Source organism: Pleurodeles waltl, chromosome 1_2, assembly GCF_031143425.1.
Source record: "Pleurodeles waltl isolate 20211129_DDA chromosome 1_2, aPleWal1.hap1.20221129, whole genome shotgun sequence".
Classification (NCBI taxonomy): Eukaryota; Metazoa; Chordata; class Amphibia; order Caudata; family Salamandridae; genus Pleurodeles; species Pleurodeles waltl.
Window position 1 is genome coordinate 845,742,198 of NC_090437.1, and position 21,050 is coordinate 845,763,247.

General features: G+C 42.8%; 1 protein-coding gene across 1 annotated transcript in view; it reads right to left on the bottom strand.

The window, feature by feature from the left end:
* Positions 1-15,805: 15,805 nt before the first annotated feature.
* The window catches only part of VEGFC (vascular endothelial growth factor C), a 343,465-nt gene continuing 338,220 nt past the window's right edge, over positions 15,806-21,050 (bottom strand). Inside the window, exon 7 of the mRNA XM_069244682.1 lies at positions 15,806-16,304. Within this exon, the coding sequence (XP_069100783.1) occupies positions 16,190-16,304 (115 nt within the window). The 3' untranslated portion in view covers positions 15,806-16,189. The remainder of the gene's footprint in view (positions 16,305-21,050) is intronic.

Here is a 21,050-nt window from a genome sequence, read left to right on the forward strand (position 1 = left end):
CCTAATGTGAACATCACTGAATTTGAGAGACTGAATGATGATGTTTAGTGCTCTCACCAACGGACCCACCACTCCCCAACAGTGAATCTACAAGGCCAAAAGTAATGGCAGACTCATAAAATATTGTAAAAACGTAAATATGGATAAGAGGACCAATATTGGGAATGCCACAGCTAGGCCTTCGGTAAGTAGTATGAAATTCAATCATAGGAAAGGGAGGAGAGACAGATAGACACTCCTATACAACACAAGGTACTTTTCAAAGAACCAACATCTCGGCCTGTGCTGATACATTGAGTTCAAAGATAGTTGAGTGAAAGTAACCCCTTGGGTTAAAACAGATATTCCAAGTGGTCTCTAATAGCTGACAAATTGAGAAGATGTTTCTGTCCTCCTATCTGAAATAATGAAGTCACCATTTTGTCAGTGTGTATAATGGCATGGGCAATGTGGGCAATTGCCCAGAGACCCCACCTTCCAAGATCTCTCCTGGAAATTGAAATTTATCTCTGTCACACTCACCTCTCTCTTTTTCTTTATCTGAAACTCTCTTCTTCTTTCTGCCTACCTCTACCCCTGCTTTCTTTGCTGAGCATCAGTGTAAGGATTTGTGGCACCCTGGAAAGAGATATTTCAAAATATATCTTGTCCAGGGTCCCAAAAATCGTGAATGCGATACTGTGCATGATTATGGCAATAAATGCTTTGGTGCTGACAAAATAACACAATTACCAAAATATTGAGTTGAAGCTCGGGGCCCAAATAGAACATAAACAGTGATGCAGTGGTCACTTCAGAGGAAGCCCTACCAATGAAAATGCCCTTAACATTACTAAGACCAATGGAGGCAGAGTATAAGAGAGAAAAGTAACAGAAGACACGCGACCCCAGCAGTAGAGATTGGTTTACAACGAATGTGGAATCTGCCAAAAAGTGCCCTTGAATGGTTTGACCCTTGGTTCCCGTACTGAGGGAAGAAAATGTAATTGTGCCTTCTCAAAGCCTTGGGTGCCAGACTATGTTGTCACAGAAGCCCACTGACATACCAGGAAGAAGTGTGCCCTCAAAGGAGGAAGTGGTACACTATGGCTTTCGTTGATACTTACGTAGCAAAAATGTACAGAGTATGTTGCAATGCTAGTAGATAATATTTTGTAACACTGAGGGGAAGATTTAAGAGCCCCTAGCACCACTGGAGTATCACTTTTCGTAACACTCCAGTGGCGCTAACGACTGCTCCATATTTACAAGGAGGTGTAACGCCACGTTTTGTGGCATTACGCCTCCTTGTGAATATGGGCCCCTACGATGCCAGAGAGGCGCGCATTCGGTATTGCAGTGGGCATTCCACTGCAGCACCCATTGCTTTTGACCCTGCCCCAGATTTATGAGTAATCATAAACCTGTGGCGGACCAAAAAACTAATGCCACCCCAGTGGTGGCGTTGACAAGGCAATACGAGGACGGATGCTTTTATTCCCCCTCCTTTTTTGCTTTTGCATTCTGCAGCACACATAGAAGGAACAAAATGGCATGGGTGATTGTTTATGTGCAGGAAGGTGTCCCTTCCTGCACATAAACAATCATTCCAAAAATCACAGCACACATAGAAGTGCCAAACCACCAATATAAATTGTTTATGTGCAGGAAGGGACCTTGGGTAAGGGTTGTCCCAATTGTGGGGAGGTGGGGGTATGTGCTTTTATTGACTTTTGACTGTTTTTCTATCCCTCTTCGTGGCAGACTGGAGATAGTTATAGGTCCAAAGGGGGCAGAAAAGTACTAGAGACCAGGGCAAGGTTTTCTGTGTGTCTGGAATTTGGCTGGTGGTGTCTCTGGACTAGAGTTTGGCTTGCAGTATGTGTGGAGTGGCATTTGGGTAGTGACATAGCATTTTATAATGCTGAGCATTTTATTTCTTGTCATTTGCTCTTGTGATTGTAATGTTTTATTTCTCCTTTTTATTCTAGTGCACCCACACATCTGCCGACGGTAGAAGAAGCAGAATCTGAACCATGAAGCCCCGAGAACAGTAGGCTTTCAAGTGCCGGCACAACAGCGACATGAGGCACCATAGGAGTACGGAGATCAAGATCAAGACTGGGAGTCTGGAGCCTTGAAGGTGAGATGGGAGCCTTGACGGAGCTCTGTGATCTGATCTTTGGCTGACTCCTACCCCACCCCGTCCCCGGGTACCAGCTCGGAGCGGCTCCAGTCCCCGGCTACTCCCTTGCACTGTGCCACTGCACTGTTGGGCGCTCAGCCCGGCTCCTCCTCCCGCTTCTCCCTCACAGCACCTTTGTCACACTGCATGAGCTACCTGTGGCACCGGGGGCCCTGTTGGGGGGGCAGGAGGTCGAGGGGGGCTGCCGGCGCACCTTCCTGCTGCCTCACCTCCCATGCCCTGTCCTGTCTGTCTTCCCTACAGATCTTCCCCCCACAGGAGACACTAGCGTAAGGCAGGGAGCCAGAGAGGCAGGGAGCCAGGGAGGAGGCAGTGTAGTGTAGCGTTTGCAACTAAACTGCAGCTATGTTGTTGGCCCGCCAGGGCCACTGAACCATGAGCCCTGGCGGCTTCCTTGGGCTATTGAGCCCTCCCCTGCACAAGACCAGCTGAAATCCTCCCACCAGAACCTCCCAGCATCTTCCACACCAGGACCTTACTCTTACGCCCCCACACAGTCAACAACTTGCCAAGCTGGATCAGTGTTTGCTAAGTCGAACCTTGATCCTTGCGATATATGGAACATCCGATCAACCTTGGGAACCATTCTGTCCCCACTGACTGCCTTTCTGAATGCCTCTGAACTCTGTAACCAGGTGAAAAGGAACTCTGAGCACGGACTGGAGATCCTTCAGCAGACTCCACATGCCAGACACCAGGAGTAGGCAAGTGTAGTGACTGTAGGCAGTCACTGCAAAGAGTGTGCCCTGGGTCATCGCAGAAGCAGCCAAGTTATACTGGGTGCGGCTTGCGGGGCTTGGTAAGCCTCACTTGCCTGACCACTGGCCCTCCCCCACCCCCCCTACCAACACAGTGACTGACACACTGGTTGGGAGAGGCTGTGTAGCGCTGTGTCAAGGGGACACACACACACAGCGCTCCACACTTTCCATCATCTTACAACAGGAGAACAAAACGGAACAGTTCCATCAATCCAACAAGTCCAGCAGACAGCAGTAGAAGAAAGGAAAACAGGCTGTCAGGCAAAACAAGAAAATCTCCTCCCAACAAAACTACAGAGGGGAAGAGGAAGAGATAACTCCTGGAATCAGCATATCACCTCAAACCTCAGACACCCCTTCACTCATTGAGATTGAGACGGAAGCGGACAAGGAAGTAGCAGGTCCCAGTGTTAGTGATAACTCAGAACAAACAAAAAACACTGTAGTACTGATCTCCAGCCAAAAATCTACACAAAGGTTTCTTTTTCGGAAAACGTTGGGTCTGCCATTTACTCAAGTAACAGCAATATTCAGGGCCTGCAGCCGTCGTTACAACCGTCAATCTCCACTATCCGTACCGTAAGCAGTTCACCTCTGCAAAATCCCACAACAACGGAAGTAGTCATAAGTCCAAGTCAAAGTAGAACTCTACTTACAAATAAATCCCTATCATCTTGGCAGCGATATGAACAAACTATCCAATCAGAGATCCATGCAGTACCTGGGCAGGACCTTGAGGACCAGGTGATGGTCCCCAACCAACAAAATGAGTACTACCAAAATACCTCAGCCCATAGTGATACCGCAATGGCACTGACTGCGCTCCCCAAAGAGGAGAGCCTGTTGCTGACAGGCACACAGGACACAACCTCACTTACAGATTTTGCCATGCAAGCAACTTCAACAATCTGCGCAAATGAAGCCCACCAAATGTCAGCACTGTCAGGCAGCCCAAAGGAAGGGGAAGCTCAGACAGCAGAGGATGAAGAGATACTATCATAATTAGGCATGCATGAATGGAAGGATATGCTGACTGCATACTCTCAAGACGTCCCTCCTGCTCACAGGGTCACTCCTGGCACCGAATTCTGTTAAACAACCCATAAGAACATCAACGTCAGCCTAAACAAAAGGGTTACAACACCAACAGGACTGGACACCAGCACAAACTCTAGGGAATTATACACCGATGGTGCATTGGCATCCTTGCTAAAAAACATGCAGCTTCTCGTAGAAGCTCTTCAATATCAATTGGATAAAATGGATGTTCAATTAACACTACTTGACACACTGGCAGCATTTGTAGCAGGAATAGATGGGAAACTAGGAGATCTGAAATCTCTACTCATGCAGGCACAATCTGACTCGGATACTGCTCAGGCCAATTGCACATGCGTCCCCATTATAAACAGCTATCCACATTACCTTGCAAGCTCCGCAATATGCGTGCGTCCCTAAAACTGGGGGTTTCCAGCACCCCTTCCATCTCAAAGTCGGCACCCCAGTTCAGAACTTGTCGGAAAATCATTTACGCACAGTGGGCAGTCAGGGAGTAAGGGACCAGGTTCAGGAAACAGGGTCTGACCTGCCTCCACCTGCAGCATCAACCAACCTGGTACTGGCGGCCAGCAATGCCCAACCTCTGGGAAACATGCAACCACCTGGGAGCCTGTGGATGGAAAAATTCACGGAAAAACAAATGCCAAGCAAAGATGGGCTCAAAGGAGGAAAGGACGCAAGAAGGAAACTCCAGGAAACAGCAAAGATATCGCTCTCATCTTTAACCTTGCAACCGGCCCTAAAGCTGGCCCCCCAGCAATAGAGGCCTGCCACAAAGTAACAACTCCACTGATCCCAGGGTTAAAGGAGAACACAAATATAAACAAATCCCCTAACAAGGAACTAATAGTCAGCACACAGCAGACCCCTACAAATGCAGCTATCCATCGGGGGCACAACTAATACAGATCATGTCCCTGCGCCTTTCGTAACAACAGCACAGGAGACCTGTACAACATGGCCCATCCTGAAAGAAGAAGCACCCACCGGAAGTGAGCTGGGAGAACGGGCGGCTCCCCTCAACATCAAAACAGCTACAGTTATAACTGCACTGACTGTATTAGTCATACTGTCAGAGGAACTGGTGGGTAACATCCCTACAGTCAAAACTGCACAGACCGCGCAAACTATAGTGACCCCTGCTTATGGAGACCGCAATCCACTTGCATGCCAGAACTCACCGGACCTCATAGTCAGACCCCTGCAGGAATCCTCACAACTCAACCCTTCTCTCCCTAAGATTTCAGAGTGCGACCTGTACACAAACCAGACTTAAACAAGATACACAAGTGGGTGACAGCTGGCATGAGCAAAACAACCACTGAGACCAGAACATGGGTGGAGTACTTAATTATTACAAAAACCGGAGACAGCCTCTGAATACCTAGATGCCAATATACTCATATTACAACCATACTACAAACCATATTCTCTGGCTGTTATTGCATATTCCAGACACTGTTGGTCTGGGCAGAACAAACCTCCTGGCTGTAGAGTTCATTAGCCTGGATGCATCTTCAGCACTGAAGTGATTACGGCCACGTGGAAGTCAAGGCTAATAGCCCAAACAGTCTTTAGGGAAAGAGCAACCTTTGAGCGTTGGGGTATAGGCATCACCAAGTACCACAAAGTTAGGTACTCCCTCCTTCTACTAGCGGATGGTCCCAATTTCAAACCAGAGCCTCTGAGTAAACAAACACGCTCCATACTCAAGAACGCCCTGGGACGCTCACCAAGGAAATCAAGAAACCCGACAATTACCACCTCTGACGATCTCTGGAGTTACCAAACACCAACATATCTCCTACACCTTAACAACAACCTAAGGTGGGTCTCTGGAACGATTAACAGTTGTAATGGGACCTGGTGAGAAACACAAAAAAGGGTGCGTTACCAACAAAGAACATTTTTCGTCTCTGCTCATGGAACGTGAACGGCCTCCTTGCTAAAACCTCAGATCAAGACTTCCTCCAGTACATCAGCACCTTTGACATCATATTGATTCAGGAAACATGGCTAGCTGATCCTTTCCACCTACGGGGCTATATGTGTTTCTTTACGCCAGCACCCAGGAAGGTGAGGTGTAGTCATCTGCATGGCGGCCTTGCCATCTCCCTTGCCTCTAGCCTCCCTTTCATCAACACTATCACATTTACTACAACAGAGAATACGTCCACAGCAGAGTTAGTAGTTATAAATATTTACATCCGCCCTCAGCTTAAATCCAAAGACGCCTCTCAACTGGTGGATCAGCTTGAGAACTACATAAGCAGTGGAGAAATAGCCAAAACTGCAAACATCTTCGTCTCAGGTGACTTCAATCTGCATCTGCTTGGAGCCTCCACAGATGAAGCTGCAGTAGCACTTTCTACCAACTGGGGAATTCCAAAGCAGGGGAACATCAAGCACGGGCTACCCACAATAAGTGGGACAGTACTTAATGTCCTGGAACAATTATAACTGAGAGCCCTGAATGAAAGATTCTGGGATGACTCACCACCTACCGCTTCATAATTCTCAACAAACACCTTGACAAAGATCGACTACTCCTTCGTCTCCCAGCCATTGTTTGAATAAGTCACCACCTATCACCTAGGGGACAGGGACGAGAGTGACCATTGCCTATAGGAGCTAGTACGTTCACTGACTATCTCCAAACCGGAAAGAACAAGAATCCCCTTTAACACTTCCTACACCACAAACTACAAATGATTAAATGTGCTCAATCAAACATGGAACTCTTTTCCCATGCAGCAATGGACCTAGTAGTCGACCTGGGAGCCATAAGCAGCAGTGAGGTGGCGAAGTGGGAACTGTTAACCACTAAGCTACGTGATAAGTTTGCGGAACCCATTTCCGCCCATCCACCTACAGATCTCTCAGCTACAACAAGCATGTTGCAGGAACAAAGAGCCAAAGGGAAAATCAACTCCATCATAAGGCATCTCCAGAACAGGCCTGGTAACTTAGAGCTTTAAGGTACCAAAAACGGACACTAAACAAGCTTAAGTGGTCAATCAACAGGACTCGTGAAGAAGACTTATGGGCCAAGCTATATATGGATGCAAAGAGCAACAACAGCACGTGTTTCTGGCACACAATATGCAAACTTTCGTGCCCTGCACCCTGAGGCATTACAACGCACATACCAGAAGATGTTTGGGCACAATATCTTGGTGATCACTTCAACTGCCATCATGCAACCTCTGTCTCCCTTGAAATGTCTATACGAAGACTGACAAGTACAGGAACTCCCACTCTGCACATGTGCACACAGGAGCCACCGCTTATTAGAATTGAAGCAACTGCCTCTATAGTTGATCAGATAGCCAATGGCAGGAGGGAAGGAGCCCCGGGACCAAATGGCCTCTCACCTGCAGTCTTCAGGCACAACAGGTCTTTCCGGGGAACAACTTTAGAACTTCTCTACTCAGAAATCGGCTTTACTGCCACTATCCTGGATTGTATCCATAATTTCACCCATCTTCAAAAACGGGGACAGATCGCTCCCAAAAAACTATCACTTATTTGCCCTAATAGATAAGGAAGCAAAGTACTTTGCAGGACTCCTGCTAGAGCACTGGTCTGCATGGATTGGCAAAAAGAGAATAATCCCTAGCACCCAAACCGGGTTCTCAAAAGTAACCAGCACTATAAGAAACATCATCGCTATTGCCCTTCTTATTGACAGAGCAAAGGCACAGAAACAGCAGCTCTATCTATGTTTTGTCAATTTTAGGGCTGCCTTTGACCATGTGGGAGGAATCTACTTTGGAGGAAATTAACAATCTAGGGCATTCCCCAACCGCTTTTAGATCTGATAATAGCCCGCCACACGGACACCTGGGTACGGATCAAACTGGGTATAGACATGCATCTCTCAAGAACGATACCCACCACCAAAGGTCTGAAGCAGGGCAGCGTCCTGGCCCTCACACTTTTTAACCTATACTTTGCAGATTTAGCAGAGGTTCTTGCCCTCACAAACTCACACGCACCAAAATGCCAACATCTTGTCCACAAACTTTGAAAAAACACATACAATGTCAATTAGTAGCTAGTGGAAGTCCCCTCAGGTGTGGTACTAGAGCAAGACACAGCTACTGCAACCACATAAATACAAATACCTCGGGGTCATCGTTGATAAGTCTGGAAACTTTGTGCACCAAAGAGGTAGCATCATGGAGAAAGGCGTGGCCCTAGCAGTATCTTTAAAAAGACTGAAAACAGAATTGAATGGCCCATCATTCACACCCCTCTTACAGGTAATAAAAGCTAAGCTCCTGTCCACAATAACTTATGGGACCAAAATACAAAGAGGAAGAGACTCGCAAACTCTAGACAACACAGTATGTAAAGTTTATTGGATTATCTTCAACCTTCTGAAATACACCTCCCACCCCAACCTTAATGGAGGACAAAGCAGCCTTCTCAACGAGGTCCAATGCCTGGATGACACTGAACACCTACACGACTCTGGGCCCACAAGAATATCTTAGCCTCGGCCTTTCAGGCACGCCAAACAGCAGGTTTTAAGGTACTGACTGGGACTTTTAACATGCACATTAAATACAGCCCCCTGGCTAAGAGATTCGTCAAATACTAGCCGTTGTTTGTGTGGCACTGGCATAGAAGATCTTCAACATCTGCTTTCCACCTGCAAAAAACTTGCATTTGAAAGGAAAGCTACATTAAAAATGTATTTAATCAAAGGGGCCTATTGACAAGAAGGCAAGCTGTGCTGGCATGTTTTGCTCCAGGGGACCTATATTTGAACTGTCGACTGGTTAAATTCTTAACCCTGGTAACAAAAAAGCAGCAGGGGCCAACATGGCAATATCGTAAGGCAACCTGCTTTATGAACGTTTTCAAGTCTTTATATGAACCCCCCCCCCCGATAAGGCTCTTACATTACAACTTGCTCGCTGCTATGTCGAACAGGGATATTAGCCAATTAACATTCCTAGATTAACCAAGCAGCAAAGATAATTAATTTTATAGTAGTTCAGAATCTGATGAGACTCTTTTAAACAATGTGTAAAACTGTGAATATGGTTTATATGCAATGTTTTTATGTAACTGTGCAAATAATGTGTCTATCTATCTATATATCTATTTATTTTATTAGTATAGATTATGGCTAGCCGAAAGATGACCCTTCAGCAGGCTGTTGGCATGGGTTTTGAACCCTCCTCTGACCATGATTATGAGACTGACTCTGCATCTGAGGCAGAGGAGGAAGTGTATGATTCTGGCATTGAATTTCCTGTCCAAGAGGAATCATCTGATGATGAAGTGACTCAGTTTAGAGGAAGTGCCTCTTTTAGAGGACATTGATGTGCCAATGGTGGGGCATAAGGCATCTGGATTGCAGCTGGGTCTCCCCAAACCTGGTGCAGCCAGCATTGCCTGTCTTTACTGGTGTCGCAGGGTGTAAAGTAACTATTGAAAATGATTTGTCTAAATATTTCTTTCAGTTGTTTATGGATGATGTATTTTTGGATGAGACTTTTGAGCAGACTAATTTGTATTCTGAACAGTATTTGAGGGACAACTGTGGCAGACTTAAGCCCCACTCTAGAGCTACCCAGTGGTCTCCCACAAATCTGGATGAGTTGAAGAACATCTTGGGTTTAACTTTTTTGATAGGCTTGATAAGGAAGCCGTCACTGCCTTCATATTGGTCAACAGCTATATCTCCTGCAATCATGAGTCGTGATCAGTATTTGCTTCTGCTTCGGATGCTGCAATTCTCTGCTAATGCTTTAGTGTTGCCACACGATCACCTTGACTGTGAACATCTTTTTAAGAGTCAGCCTGACCTTGATCACTTTGTAGTTTGGTTTTCAGATATCTATGTTCCAGGGAAAAAAACAGCTGTTGATGAGTCTTTGGTCCTGTTCAAGGACTTTTTAGTTGTTAGGCAGTACAATTCTAGCATGACTACACATTATGGAATTAAGATATATATGTTGTCTGAGAGTAGGACTGGCTATGTCTATAATTTCAGGCTGTACACTGGAAGGGATTCCACTATTGAGCCCTCTGGTTGTCCGTCCATGGAGTTAGTGAGAAGACTGAGTTTTTTGTTAAAAATATTGTGAGTAATAATAATAATGTAAAGTGAGGGACCATTTTTATTGGGAGACCAAGGGAAATGCTGGGTGGTAGCAAATGTGTGCCGGCGAGGTAATCCCACAAAGAAATGTGAGGAAAATATGATTTTTTTTTAGCTAAATGTAAGGTTTGCAGGGGATTATGGGTAAGAAAACATTGAGGGATCCATGCAAGTTCCACCTCCCTGGACTCCTCCGGGTGTCTATCTTTAAGACATATCTGAGTTTGGTAGGCTTCCCTAGATGGCCGCCGAGCCCAGGACCAAAAATATAGGTGGCCGCCTCGCAAAAAATTGTTGTTTCTTGATAAATAATTTTTATGTGTCCACATTGCATTTTAGATCCTTCCCTCTTACGGGCACTTGGCCCACTCACACAAGTGAGGAACAATTTTTATCGGGAGGCCTGGGGGACACTGGATGGTAGGACATCTGTGGCTCCCCTCAGGTTCCAGAACTTTGCATCACTGAAATATGAGGAACATGTGTTTTTCCGGGTGACAGAACCGGGTGAGAGACATACAAGTGATCCCATCATGGACTTCCCTAGGTGTCTAGTTATCAAAAATGTACAGGTTAGCTAGGTTTCCTAAAGTGCTGGCTGAGCTAGAGCCCAAAATCCACAGTTAGGCACTTTGCAAAAAACGCATCAGTTGTCAGTGAAAAAATGTGATGTGTCCATGTTGCATTTTGGGGCATTTCCTGTTGTGGGCAATAGGAATACCTACACAAGTGAGGTACTATTTTTATCAGGAGACTTGGGGGATTGCTGGCTGGAAGGAAGTTTGTGGCTCCCCTCAAATTCCAGAACTTTACATCACTGAAATGTGAGGAAAATGTGTTGTGTTTAGATAAATTTTGAGGTTTGTAAAAGATTCTGTATGACAGAACCTGGTGAGAGCCCCAGAAGTCACCCTTTCCTGGATTTTCCTAGGTATCTAGTTTTAAAAAATGTACAGGTTTGCTAGGTTTCCGTAAGTGCTGGCTGAGCTACAGCCTAAAATCCACATCCACGTTGCATTTTAGGGTGTTTCCTGGGTACTAGCCCTACGCACACAAGTGAGGTACCATTTTTATCGGGAGACTTAGGGAAACATAGAACAGAACAAGTGTTATTACCAATTGTCTTTTTCTGCATTTGCGCCTTCCAAATGTAAGACAGTGTGTAAGAAAGAAGTATTTTTGAGAAATGCCCTCTAATTCACATGGTAATATAGGTCCCCCCAAATTTAGAGATGTGCAAATAGCCACTGCTTCTAAACTCCATACCTTGTGCCCATTTTGGAACTATATACATTTCCTTAATATCTATTTCTCACTCTAAATATTTTACCAAATGAATTTCTGTATGCCCGGTACACAATGAAAAAAAACATTGTGTGGTGCAGCTCAGTTATTGGCTCTGTGTAGCTTGGGTTCTTGAAAAACCTACAAGCCCATATGTCCCTGCAATCAGAGGAGTCCAGTGGGTGTAACATTATATTGCTTTCAAAAATCTGTCATATTTAGAAAAAGTTACAGATGAAAACATTGACAGAAATGGCTGTTTTTTTCAATATTTTTTTATTTCAACTGTTACTTCTATAGGAAAACCATGATGTGTCTCCACAAATGACACCTTGCTGAATTCAGAATTTTGTCTATTTTTGTGTGAAATGTATATCTGGGATCCACCATCGGTTTCACAGCCATTTCTGTCACTAACTGGAAGGAGGTTGAAAGCACAAAAAATAGAAAAAATGAGGTATGTCCCAGTAAAATGGCAAAACAGTTTTGGTTTTCTGATTCTAGTCTGCCTGTTCCCGAAAGCTGGGAAGATGGTGATTTTAGCACCACAAACCCTTTGTTGATTCCATTTGCAGGGGAAAACAGATGCTTTCTTCTGCAGCACTTTTTTCCCATTTTCCCCCAAAAACCTAAATGTAGCTGTTTATTGGCAGATTTCTCAGTCCCCTCCATGGGGAATCCATAAACCCTGGGTACATTTGGAATCCCCAGGATGTTGGAAAACAGGGCGCCGATTTGGCAAGGATAGCTTATGTGGACAAAAAGTTATAGGGGACTTCCCAAATAGCCAAAAAAGGCTTAGCACAAGAGGGGGACAAGGCTTAGCAGCAAAGGGATTAAGATCCAAGGAGAATTACATGCATTACAGCAGTAATTCCCCACAACCATGTGTACTGGAAGTTCACTCAGCAAACATACTGTCTATGTAGCACTCCTACCCAGACCTCAAACAGGGAGTGTATGTTAAGATTCTGTATTGGAAAGAACTTACAGATGTGGGTCAGATCCAAATGTCACAATATCATACTGCCTTTTTAATAACTAAACCATGTTGTTACTCTTAGGGATTTGTATTGTACAGGGTCAACAGATAATCCCCCTTTCATAGATGATGTGATGAAATTGGCAGATGGCATGCAGAAATGAGCACTGCTAACAAATAACAAATATGGCTTTTGAAAGAAAAGTGTCTCTTTACTGCTGTATGTATGCTGCTCCTCAGGGTAAGAAACTCACTAGCTCAGGAGAGTCAAGAACATTGCTTTACCTCGGCAGAGGCCAAAGCAGGAGGAGTAAGCTTCTGTGGATGCGCTGCAGCAAAAGGAGCACTAATGAAACACAACATAATCTAAGGCTAACTAGGACTGATATTGATGATGTATTGTTGGCAAGTAGAAGCAAACAAGTTGTTTCTATTTTGTATTAAGAGCACATATTGGCAATAACTGATCTCTATCCGACTTCCTGTTATAAATTACAATGAATAATTTCTATGATCAATTAACTATTATGGCAGTGCCTTTTACTAAAGAAAGACTATAAAGACTTAAAATACTCAAAGGCATAGAGCACCTGAAAATAGATGGCATTCCATGATTACTGCAGAGTTACATTTCAGCCAGTGGGCACATTATGGATTATAGAGGGATCTTGTCCATAAAGTAGACAACAGGTCATTATCATGTTTTGAGCATTTCCACACAGCTGTGGTTGGCAGCATATCAGAACTACTTTGGCACAGCATAGAACTAATTTCTGTTAACATAATAGCCATTAAGTCATTGCCCAGTGTACAATAAAAAGAGCAAGTGAATCCTTTGAAACATGTGTACTTAACAATCATGAATATTTCTCTAACACGTGCATTTTGATGTCCATTAAAATAATTCAGAAGTACCACTTTAAAAAAATGCTACCATGGATTCCTGTGATCCTGGTCACCCGTTCAGAACTAGCCTTTCCAGCCTTGCAGTATGTTCACTCCTTTGTCAATCACATATTTCTATAACTGATTGTCATGGCAGGACCCGAGTAAACGCTGTTAAACTGCATCTTATTGGTTATATCAGGGAGGATGTCAGAAAGCATTTGTATGAATGTTTCCTTCACGTCTTATTCCTTAACTTTGGAATTCCTTGGAGTTCTCATTTAGCTACTTTACTGTTAATCTTATAGATTCAGCCTTTAGTTGCACCAATTCATTCATCTAACCTCTACAGTTACTCCTATAATGTTGGATATAATATTTGTTTTTTGGTTACCGCACCTTCTACTCACAAACAGGTCAGTTTTATTGTGCTTTTTGATAGTAGATGACTAATTGCATCCCAATTTGTATTTCACTCAGTCAAAACAAGTGGATTTTAGATGGTGTGATTACATCCCTTATGTGGCCTCTGCAGTGTCACTTTTTGGCGTGACCAGCTTGACATCTGTTCTTTATGACTGATGGGAAACTATGCATATTTACCTAGTTCTGTAGGCCACTCCTGCATTAACGTTTTCCAACTTTGGACACATTTGTCTGTTGTTGACGTTTCCTCAAAAATATATAATATGGTTGTCTAATTGCCAATCAGTTTAAAATGGTCAAGAGTGATAACAACATAGGTGTTCATTTTTCATTCACACTGGTGAACACAAAAACATTCCTCAAAATTGTCAAGCCCTACACGGCGAATATGATCTAGTTAAATGAGTTATTCATATTACCAATTTATTTAGCAACTTAGTAATTAGGTGTCAATTTGCATTTTTTCATCAGGTGAAAAACCATTTAGAAGTAAACAACAAGTGTTAATTTATGATGCTTGACACCATCCTCAAACATAGAACATTGTGAGATGATTTGTGCTACCACTCATGATCCATGTGCATTTCAGAAAATATGTTGTGTGTGAGGAAGTTACGAGTACACTGCATAGAAGCACTATTCAAATCACCTGAAGGTAAAGCCAGAGTGTGGCAACTAGTTGAACCTCATCAGAACACAGCAATGCAAACAGGGCCATCAGAATTTGATTCTGATATAAAACATTTGAAAAATTATTTTGGAGAATAAGGCAGATGAATAGCTTTGTTTTACATAAAATAGTCTGTCTAGCCAGACCTGATTCACAAATCTCCAAGAAATCTACACATGTGGACTTATACCTATAATTGGCCTACATTTGCTACTTCCATGGAATTCATAAAGAACTTTGGTTACAGATTCCCAGGATTACCCCTGTGCAAATGAACATTTCCACAGGTGGAAATAAAACCATAAAACACAAAAGATGTGCGATCACCTACGAACTTGCATGTTTATGGATTGTCACCAAATTTTCCTTGTGAACCTACTTTCGAAGCACAAAAATCCATTCTAACAATATTCCACCATACTGATCGAATTTCCATTTACAAGCGCAACATTTTCCTGTCCTCAATCTGCAAATTAGGCATATGCATTCACCCGTCAAAACACTGGCATGTGCTCATTTAGGGACACAAATAGCTCTGTGAATCGAAACCCAAATAACTATATTTCCCTGACAAAAAAGTTAAACAAATTACAGTGACTAAAATAAAGTACCAAAAGTAGTTAAAAGAAGGGTAAATGTTTGTGAGGTACACAAAATCAACGAGTTGACATTGTAAATACTCTGATAATAGCAATAATATTAGATAGCAATTTAAACTTGAATTGATTATGGAATGATTGCACACTATTAAAAATGTTCATTCTTTATTATACATAAGATTAATCTGAGGTTGTAAGCATCACACATAATTCGGGCTAATTCATTCAGCATGTTTTTCCAACTTTTCTCCATTCATTTATGCATAATCATCTTCATTTCTGGATATTACTCCTTTTTCTAGAAGTAGTAATGGACGACATTGCATATCATACTTTTAAACGGAGGAACTTTGGACAACACATACTGAACAAATTTGATTGAACCATGTGCATTGCTCAAAACGTTGGCTGAATCTCATAGGTTATAAGCAAAAAATATGGTTAATGGTGTGAAATCATTCTGTAATTAATGTAGGATCACATTTATATTCTCGACTAGATACTATTGGATAATTTTATATCTTTAGTGCTTAGCACCCAATGTTAGTACTTTGACTGGAACACTATTTTCTGGAATGTTGAACTACATGAGGTGTGCATTCTAGGTTCCCTTTGTTGCCTGTTTTTTATTTTTTCCAGGAATGTAAATATGTCTATATTTTGTTTAAGAGAGAAATAGTTCTGTCTTATATTCTTGTACATCCAAATGTTCAGATTCAATATCTGTAACTGGGGCATTTAAGCTGTAAACCCAATCATGCATACCTAAGTGTGTACCGAACAAAGCCACAACAATATAATACTGTATTGGATTAGAAATTCTTACTAGCATAGAATATAATACAATTTTCTTTTTATTTTAAACACATTTTGCATGATATAAAAATATTAATCACAGTGAACTTTACAAATTGTTACTGCTATAAACAGGAATGCGGCACAATATTTTTGTGGAAATAAATTATATAGTCATTATCTTAAAAAAATCTTGAGGAAAACCTAGACTGTTTGGTCATTGATGGAAAAATCCATTTTCAGTTCTTTGCATAAAATGAGGCACAGCTGATTTTACTTGCTCGGGAATGCACAATGTGCTCAAGTCTTTGTGATTCTTTAGAGTCTCTGATGTAATGGAATATCCAAGTTAGCCCTGCAATGTGTTCTCCTTTTTTTGGACAAAAATGTACACCAAAATGTCAAATGGTTACTTCATTTCTTCACTAGTTAACATGAGGTCTTTTCCAATATGTGGGCACACAGCGGCAAACTTCGTCACTGAAGTAAAAGCCAGAATCACAGCGTTTCGTTCGAACTGTGCACGGTAATCTGTAGCAACTAGAAAAAGAATTGAAAGCAAAGAATTAGACCTGGTTTTTCATAATTTCAAGTTACAGTTGGCCTGTATCATATGTTACAAAATAGTAAGATCCACATGAACATACCAAACTTTCCTCTTCCATACATGCTAACATTTTAAATCTGGAAAGTGGGAGATTTTTAAATAAAAATCAGGAGAATGGATTTTACCTGTTGACTTATATTGAATCACAGACAGACAATTTTAGACAGGAGACAGTTAAAATAAAGTCATTTTTGCTTTGAAAATTGGGAGTCTCCTGCCTTAATCGGGTCCAGTGGCATATATGCTCCTCCCAAACCTATGGCTGTGACATTTAACTTGTGTTACCAGGAAATGCCTACACATGATCTGTTATTTATGAGAATGCCACAATTACCAGGCTGTGAAAATCTCTGGAGAAGCCTGAAAAAATGTATAGGATGAATATGGGATACAAACATCGAAAGCCCCCCCCCCCGCCACCAAAAACAAATAGTCAGGCAACACAAAGACATCGATGATGGCAGACCTAAATGTCTCATGCTCCAAACAAAGGTAATCTAAAAAACTGGAAAAGGTTAACAGAGCTTAAAAACATTTGGTGCCAAACGTTCAGGTAAGCCATCTTTTCAAATGGGTTTCTTCTTCCTGATGTAGTCACAGAAGATGTTTTTCTAGTGTACATACAGAACAATCGAAGACGGTACTCAGAAACAACATACAAATTAAAAACACCAATAGATACTGAATGAAGACTACCAAGCAACACCCCACTGTGGGCCTTAGCTATAAAGAAAGAATTTGCAAAAAGTGGGGACTGAATTTCTTATAACAAGTTGGCTGGCAGTGCAGTAGATTTCGACTGAATAGTCATAAAGGATGAACAGTCTGGATGTAGTCTGACCCACAGGTCTAAGGAAAACAGGGTTTTGAAAAAATATGTTTAATGTAGACAGTTCCAATGTGAGGATTTCAGTGCAGCGTAATGTGAGTGTGGTGGTTTAGGCAACACAGGAGGGTAGCCACGTTGCTATGCCCATGTTGAAACTTATCAATTCATTTCTTCTGGAAGGTTGTGTAGATACTGTTGCAATAATCAAGGCAGGACATAACCACACCAATATTTTGGGTGTTTTTCTGAGGTGATCAAAGAAAAGCCATGTCTCCTTGAATCTAACCAAGGTGGAAGAAGACAGATTTACCAAAAGCAGTAATTTGAGAGTGGGAGGAGCAGCTCTTATTAAACAACATACCTAAATTATGAACTCAGATTAGGAGTTGCTGCCTTTATACAAATCCTTTTGAAAGGCACATTGACTCCCTTGTGGCAGCAGATCTTCTGTAAATTTCTGCAGGTTCCTGAAGTCCTATGTGAGTTAAACTTCCATCTTTGAGCATACTGCTGCACATTCAGGAATGTTAATAGATTATTAGGAGTTGTACTGTTTTGGATCGCATCTCCCATTCTATAAAAGCAAGGTGTTCTTGCCATCACAATATCTACATATCTCTAGGGAGGAAATGGTAGGGAAGGCAGTGTGGAAGAGTGTGAGTGACATGTTCAAAAGAATGACTTGGTTAAGGAACAAAGAAAGCAAGAAGATACGTAACATACTAAAACCAATGTCTATACACATGTCAATGATGTGTGCAGTAAATATAATTTTGTGTTCCAAAGAATAAAACATATTTGTGATCCTCCTCTAAGGATATATTATATTCTCTTCTTCGTTCTGGATGTGTTTAGTTGTAGTAAAAGGCAGTGCCAAATGCAAAACCCCATCTATTGATCTCATTTGTCTAATTATCTGACGTTTTAAAGGGCCCTCCAAATCTTGCATTTAAATTTCATGCTTGCTATTATGTATAAAGTTTACATTTCCTGCTTGCTATGATCCTAAAGGGAATGGACACTTTGTTGAGATCCCTGCACTCTTAATTAAGTTTGGTTCATTTATCATTCATTCTTATGCCCAAGTCATGTTGCAGAATCTATTCCCTGATGTCAGCCATCAAAATCTTTAATCTCTGGGCAGCTATTCAGTATGCATCCCCTTTGATTACTACGTGGTCATCTGGTTTCAGATGATGCTAAATGCTGTACCTCTAAGCAAAGGGTTGGAATCCTTAACAGAATGCCATGTTCATCAGAATCTTGGTCAATCAATCAGGATTTATAAAGCGTGACTTATTACCCAAAAACGTGTCCAGGAGCTTGCGGGTCCCGGATGCTTATTCAAGCAGCCTGGTCTTGAGGGCCATTCAAAATTTCAGAAGTGAGGTGATGGTCTGGAGGTGTGTTGGGAGGCTGTTCCAGGTTTTTGCTGTAAGGTGAGAGAAGGAGCATCCTCCACTTCTGCTTCGGTAGATGTAGGGAGTATGGCAAGTGAAAGGAGGCAGAGCGTGGTCTTGTTGATGGTTGGTGGAAGTTCAGGCGGTGGTTGATGTATGTGGGTCCCTGGTTGTGTAGTGCCTTGTGTGTGATGGTCAGCAGCTTGAATTGGCATATCTTCTGTATGGGGAACCAGTGGAGTTGCCTGGGGTGGGGTATGAAGTGGGTTCATCAGCGAAGGCCGAGGATGAGCCTGTCTGCAGCATTCTGTACGGCCTGAGGTCTCTGTAGGAGGTGCGTGTTGATTCCTGCATAGAAGATTTTGCAGTAGTCCAGTCAGCTGGTGATGAGGGCCTGTGTTACAGTGTGTCTCGTGTCTGGAGGTAGCCATTTGTAGATCTTATGTAGCATGTGCAAAGCGAGGAAGCAGGTGGAGGAGACGGCGTTGATCTGTGATTTCATGGTGAGCTTGTTGTCAATGATGATTCCGATGTTTCTGGCATGGTCGGAGGGAATAGGTGTGGGTCCTAGGTCTGATGGCAACCATGAGTCGCTCCATGTGTTGCTGCTGTTGCCAAAGATCAGTACTTCCGTCTTGTCTGTATTCAACTGCAGGCGGTTGTTCTTCATCTAATCAGCAAAGCATGCCATGCATCTGTGGAAGCTGGTTCTGGTGGTGGAGAGGTCATCAGTAAGTGAGAGGATGAGATGGGTGTCATCTGCATTGGAAATTATGTTGAGACCATGGGATCTGGCGAGATTGGCCAGTGGGGTCACATATGCAATGAAGAGTGTGGGGCTGAGGGATGAGCCTTGGGGGACACCATGGATGAACTCCTTGGGTTCGAAGATGAAAGGTAGATCTTCTTGGTTCTTCCATCTGAGCACATCCCCTTGGATGCGAATGTGGTGAAGTCTTTCGATCAGCATATGGTGGGATACGGTATTTAAGACTGCCAAGAGGTCGAGGAGGATCACAGCTGCTGTTTGTCCTCAGTCGAGAAGGCTTCGGATGTCGTCGGTGACTGCGATCAGGGCAGTTTTGGTGCTGTGATTGCTGCGGAAGCCGGATTGGGAGGCATCAAGTAGTTGATTCTGATCCAGGTAAGCGATCGTCTGATGTAGAAGCCAGCAACCTACTGGTATGTTATTTTTATTTGTGAGCGCACATAAGCATGAGCCTCTTAGCACTGTAGAGTCAAACTTCTTAATACAGACTTGAAGAAACAGAAACAGGAACAGGAAGCAAAGCATCTAAAGTACAAAAGTAATAAAACACAATTGGCTACAAATTGTTTTTTTCAAAAGTTGTTAATGAAAGTCAGAAAGGATAAAGTTCCAAATCAAGAATGCAGCAACAAAAATGCTTTTTCCCCATAGAAGGCAAGTCTGAATGAGAGCATCTGTAGGTGGAACTGGTCTGCTGAAAGTAGAGTTCTAGGCGGTACACACCACGGACAATTTAAGGCTAACATAAATGGAGGTTTTGGTGTGTGTAGAATAGTCATAGACTTAAAAAATATCCTGCAATGGATGAGTAGCCAGTGAAGTGATCTAAGAACTGGTGAAATATTGTGTTGTAACGGTTTTGTCAGGGATGCTAGATGGATTGTGCTGCTGTAATAAACTCTAGACTGGATGAAAGCATTGGTGACTGGTAAGTGAAAGGAAGAATCCAAAATGAAAGCATTTTTACAGACTTTTTAAATAAAAAAACAACAACTGGCATCATTAATCGACAGAGAGAGAGGAATCTAAAGAGATGTCCAGATTTCTGATGCTGTAGGTTGGAGCTGGGAATGGTTCCATGATCAGAGGCCAACTGAGGTTGTTTCACTGCTCTTTTTTGCATGATTTAGCGGAACTTCAGTTTTTAGAGGTTTTAGCTTTAGAAAATGGGTGAGAATCCACCATCAGATCACTCCAAGCTTAGAACTCAATCTAGAGTGATTGCAGCACACTGCGCTTTAGAGATCTCAATTGTGAAGAGAAGGAGGTGAATGATATGGATTGCACCTATCTATCATTTAAAGACAGCTCCTGAAACACCAGTGGTGGGCAGTAATTTTAGAACATTCATTTAGGAAACACACACACACTTAACTTTAGCTCTGCCTCGGAGGTCCCAGGAGGGTTGGGACTGCTGCCTTCCCTCACTGGCTAACCTAAGGTCAGCCAATGAGGGAATTAAGCAGTCCCAACTTGTCACAGAATGGCATGGGGTCAGTGAGACTTGTGACCCCACCCCACTCCATGACAAGGTGTCACAGATTGACATTCTGCCCTGGGCACTTCAGGGATTAAAACTTAAGCACCCAGATCTGAAGCAATAAGTGATATTCCCCCTCATGACAAGTCTTGTCCATCGCTCCAGGTAATTTTTACACTCCTCTGTTTAAAAGATTTTCAC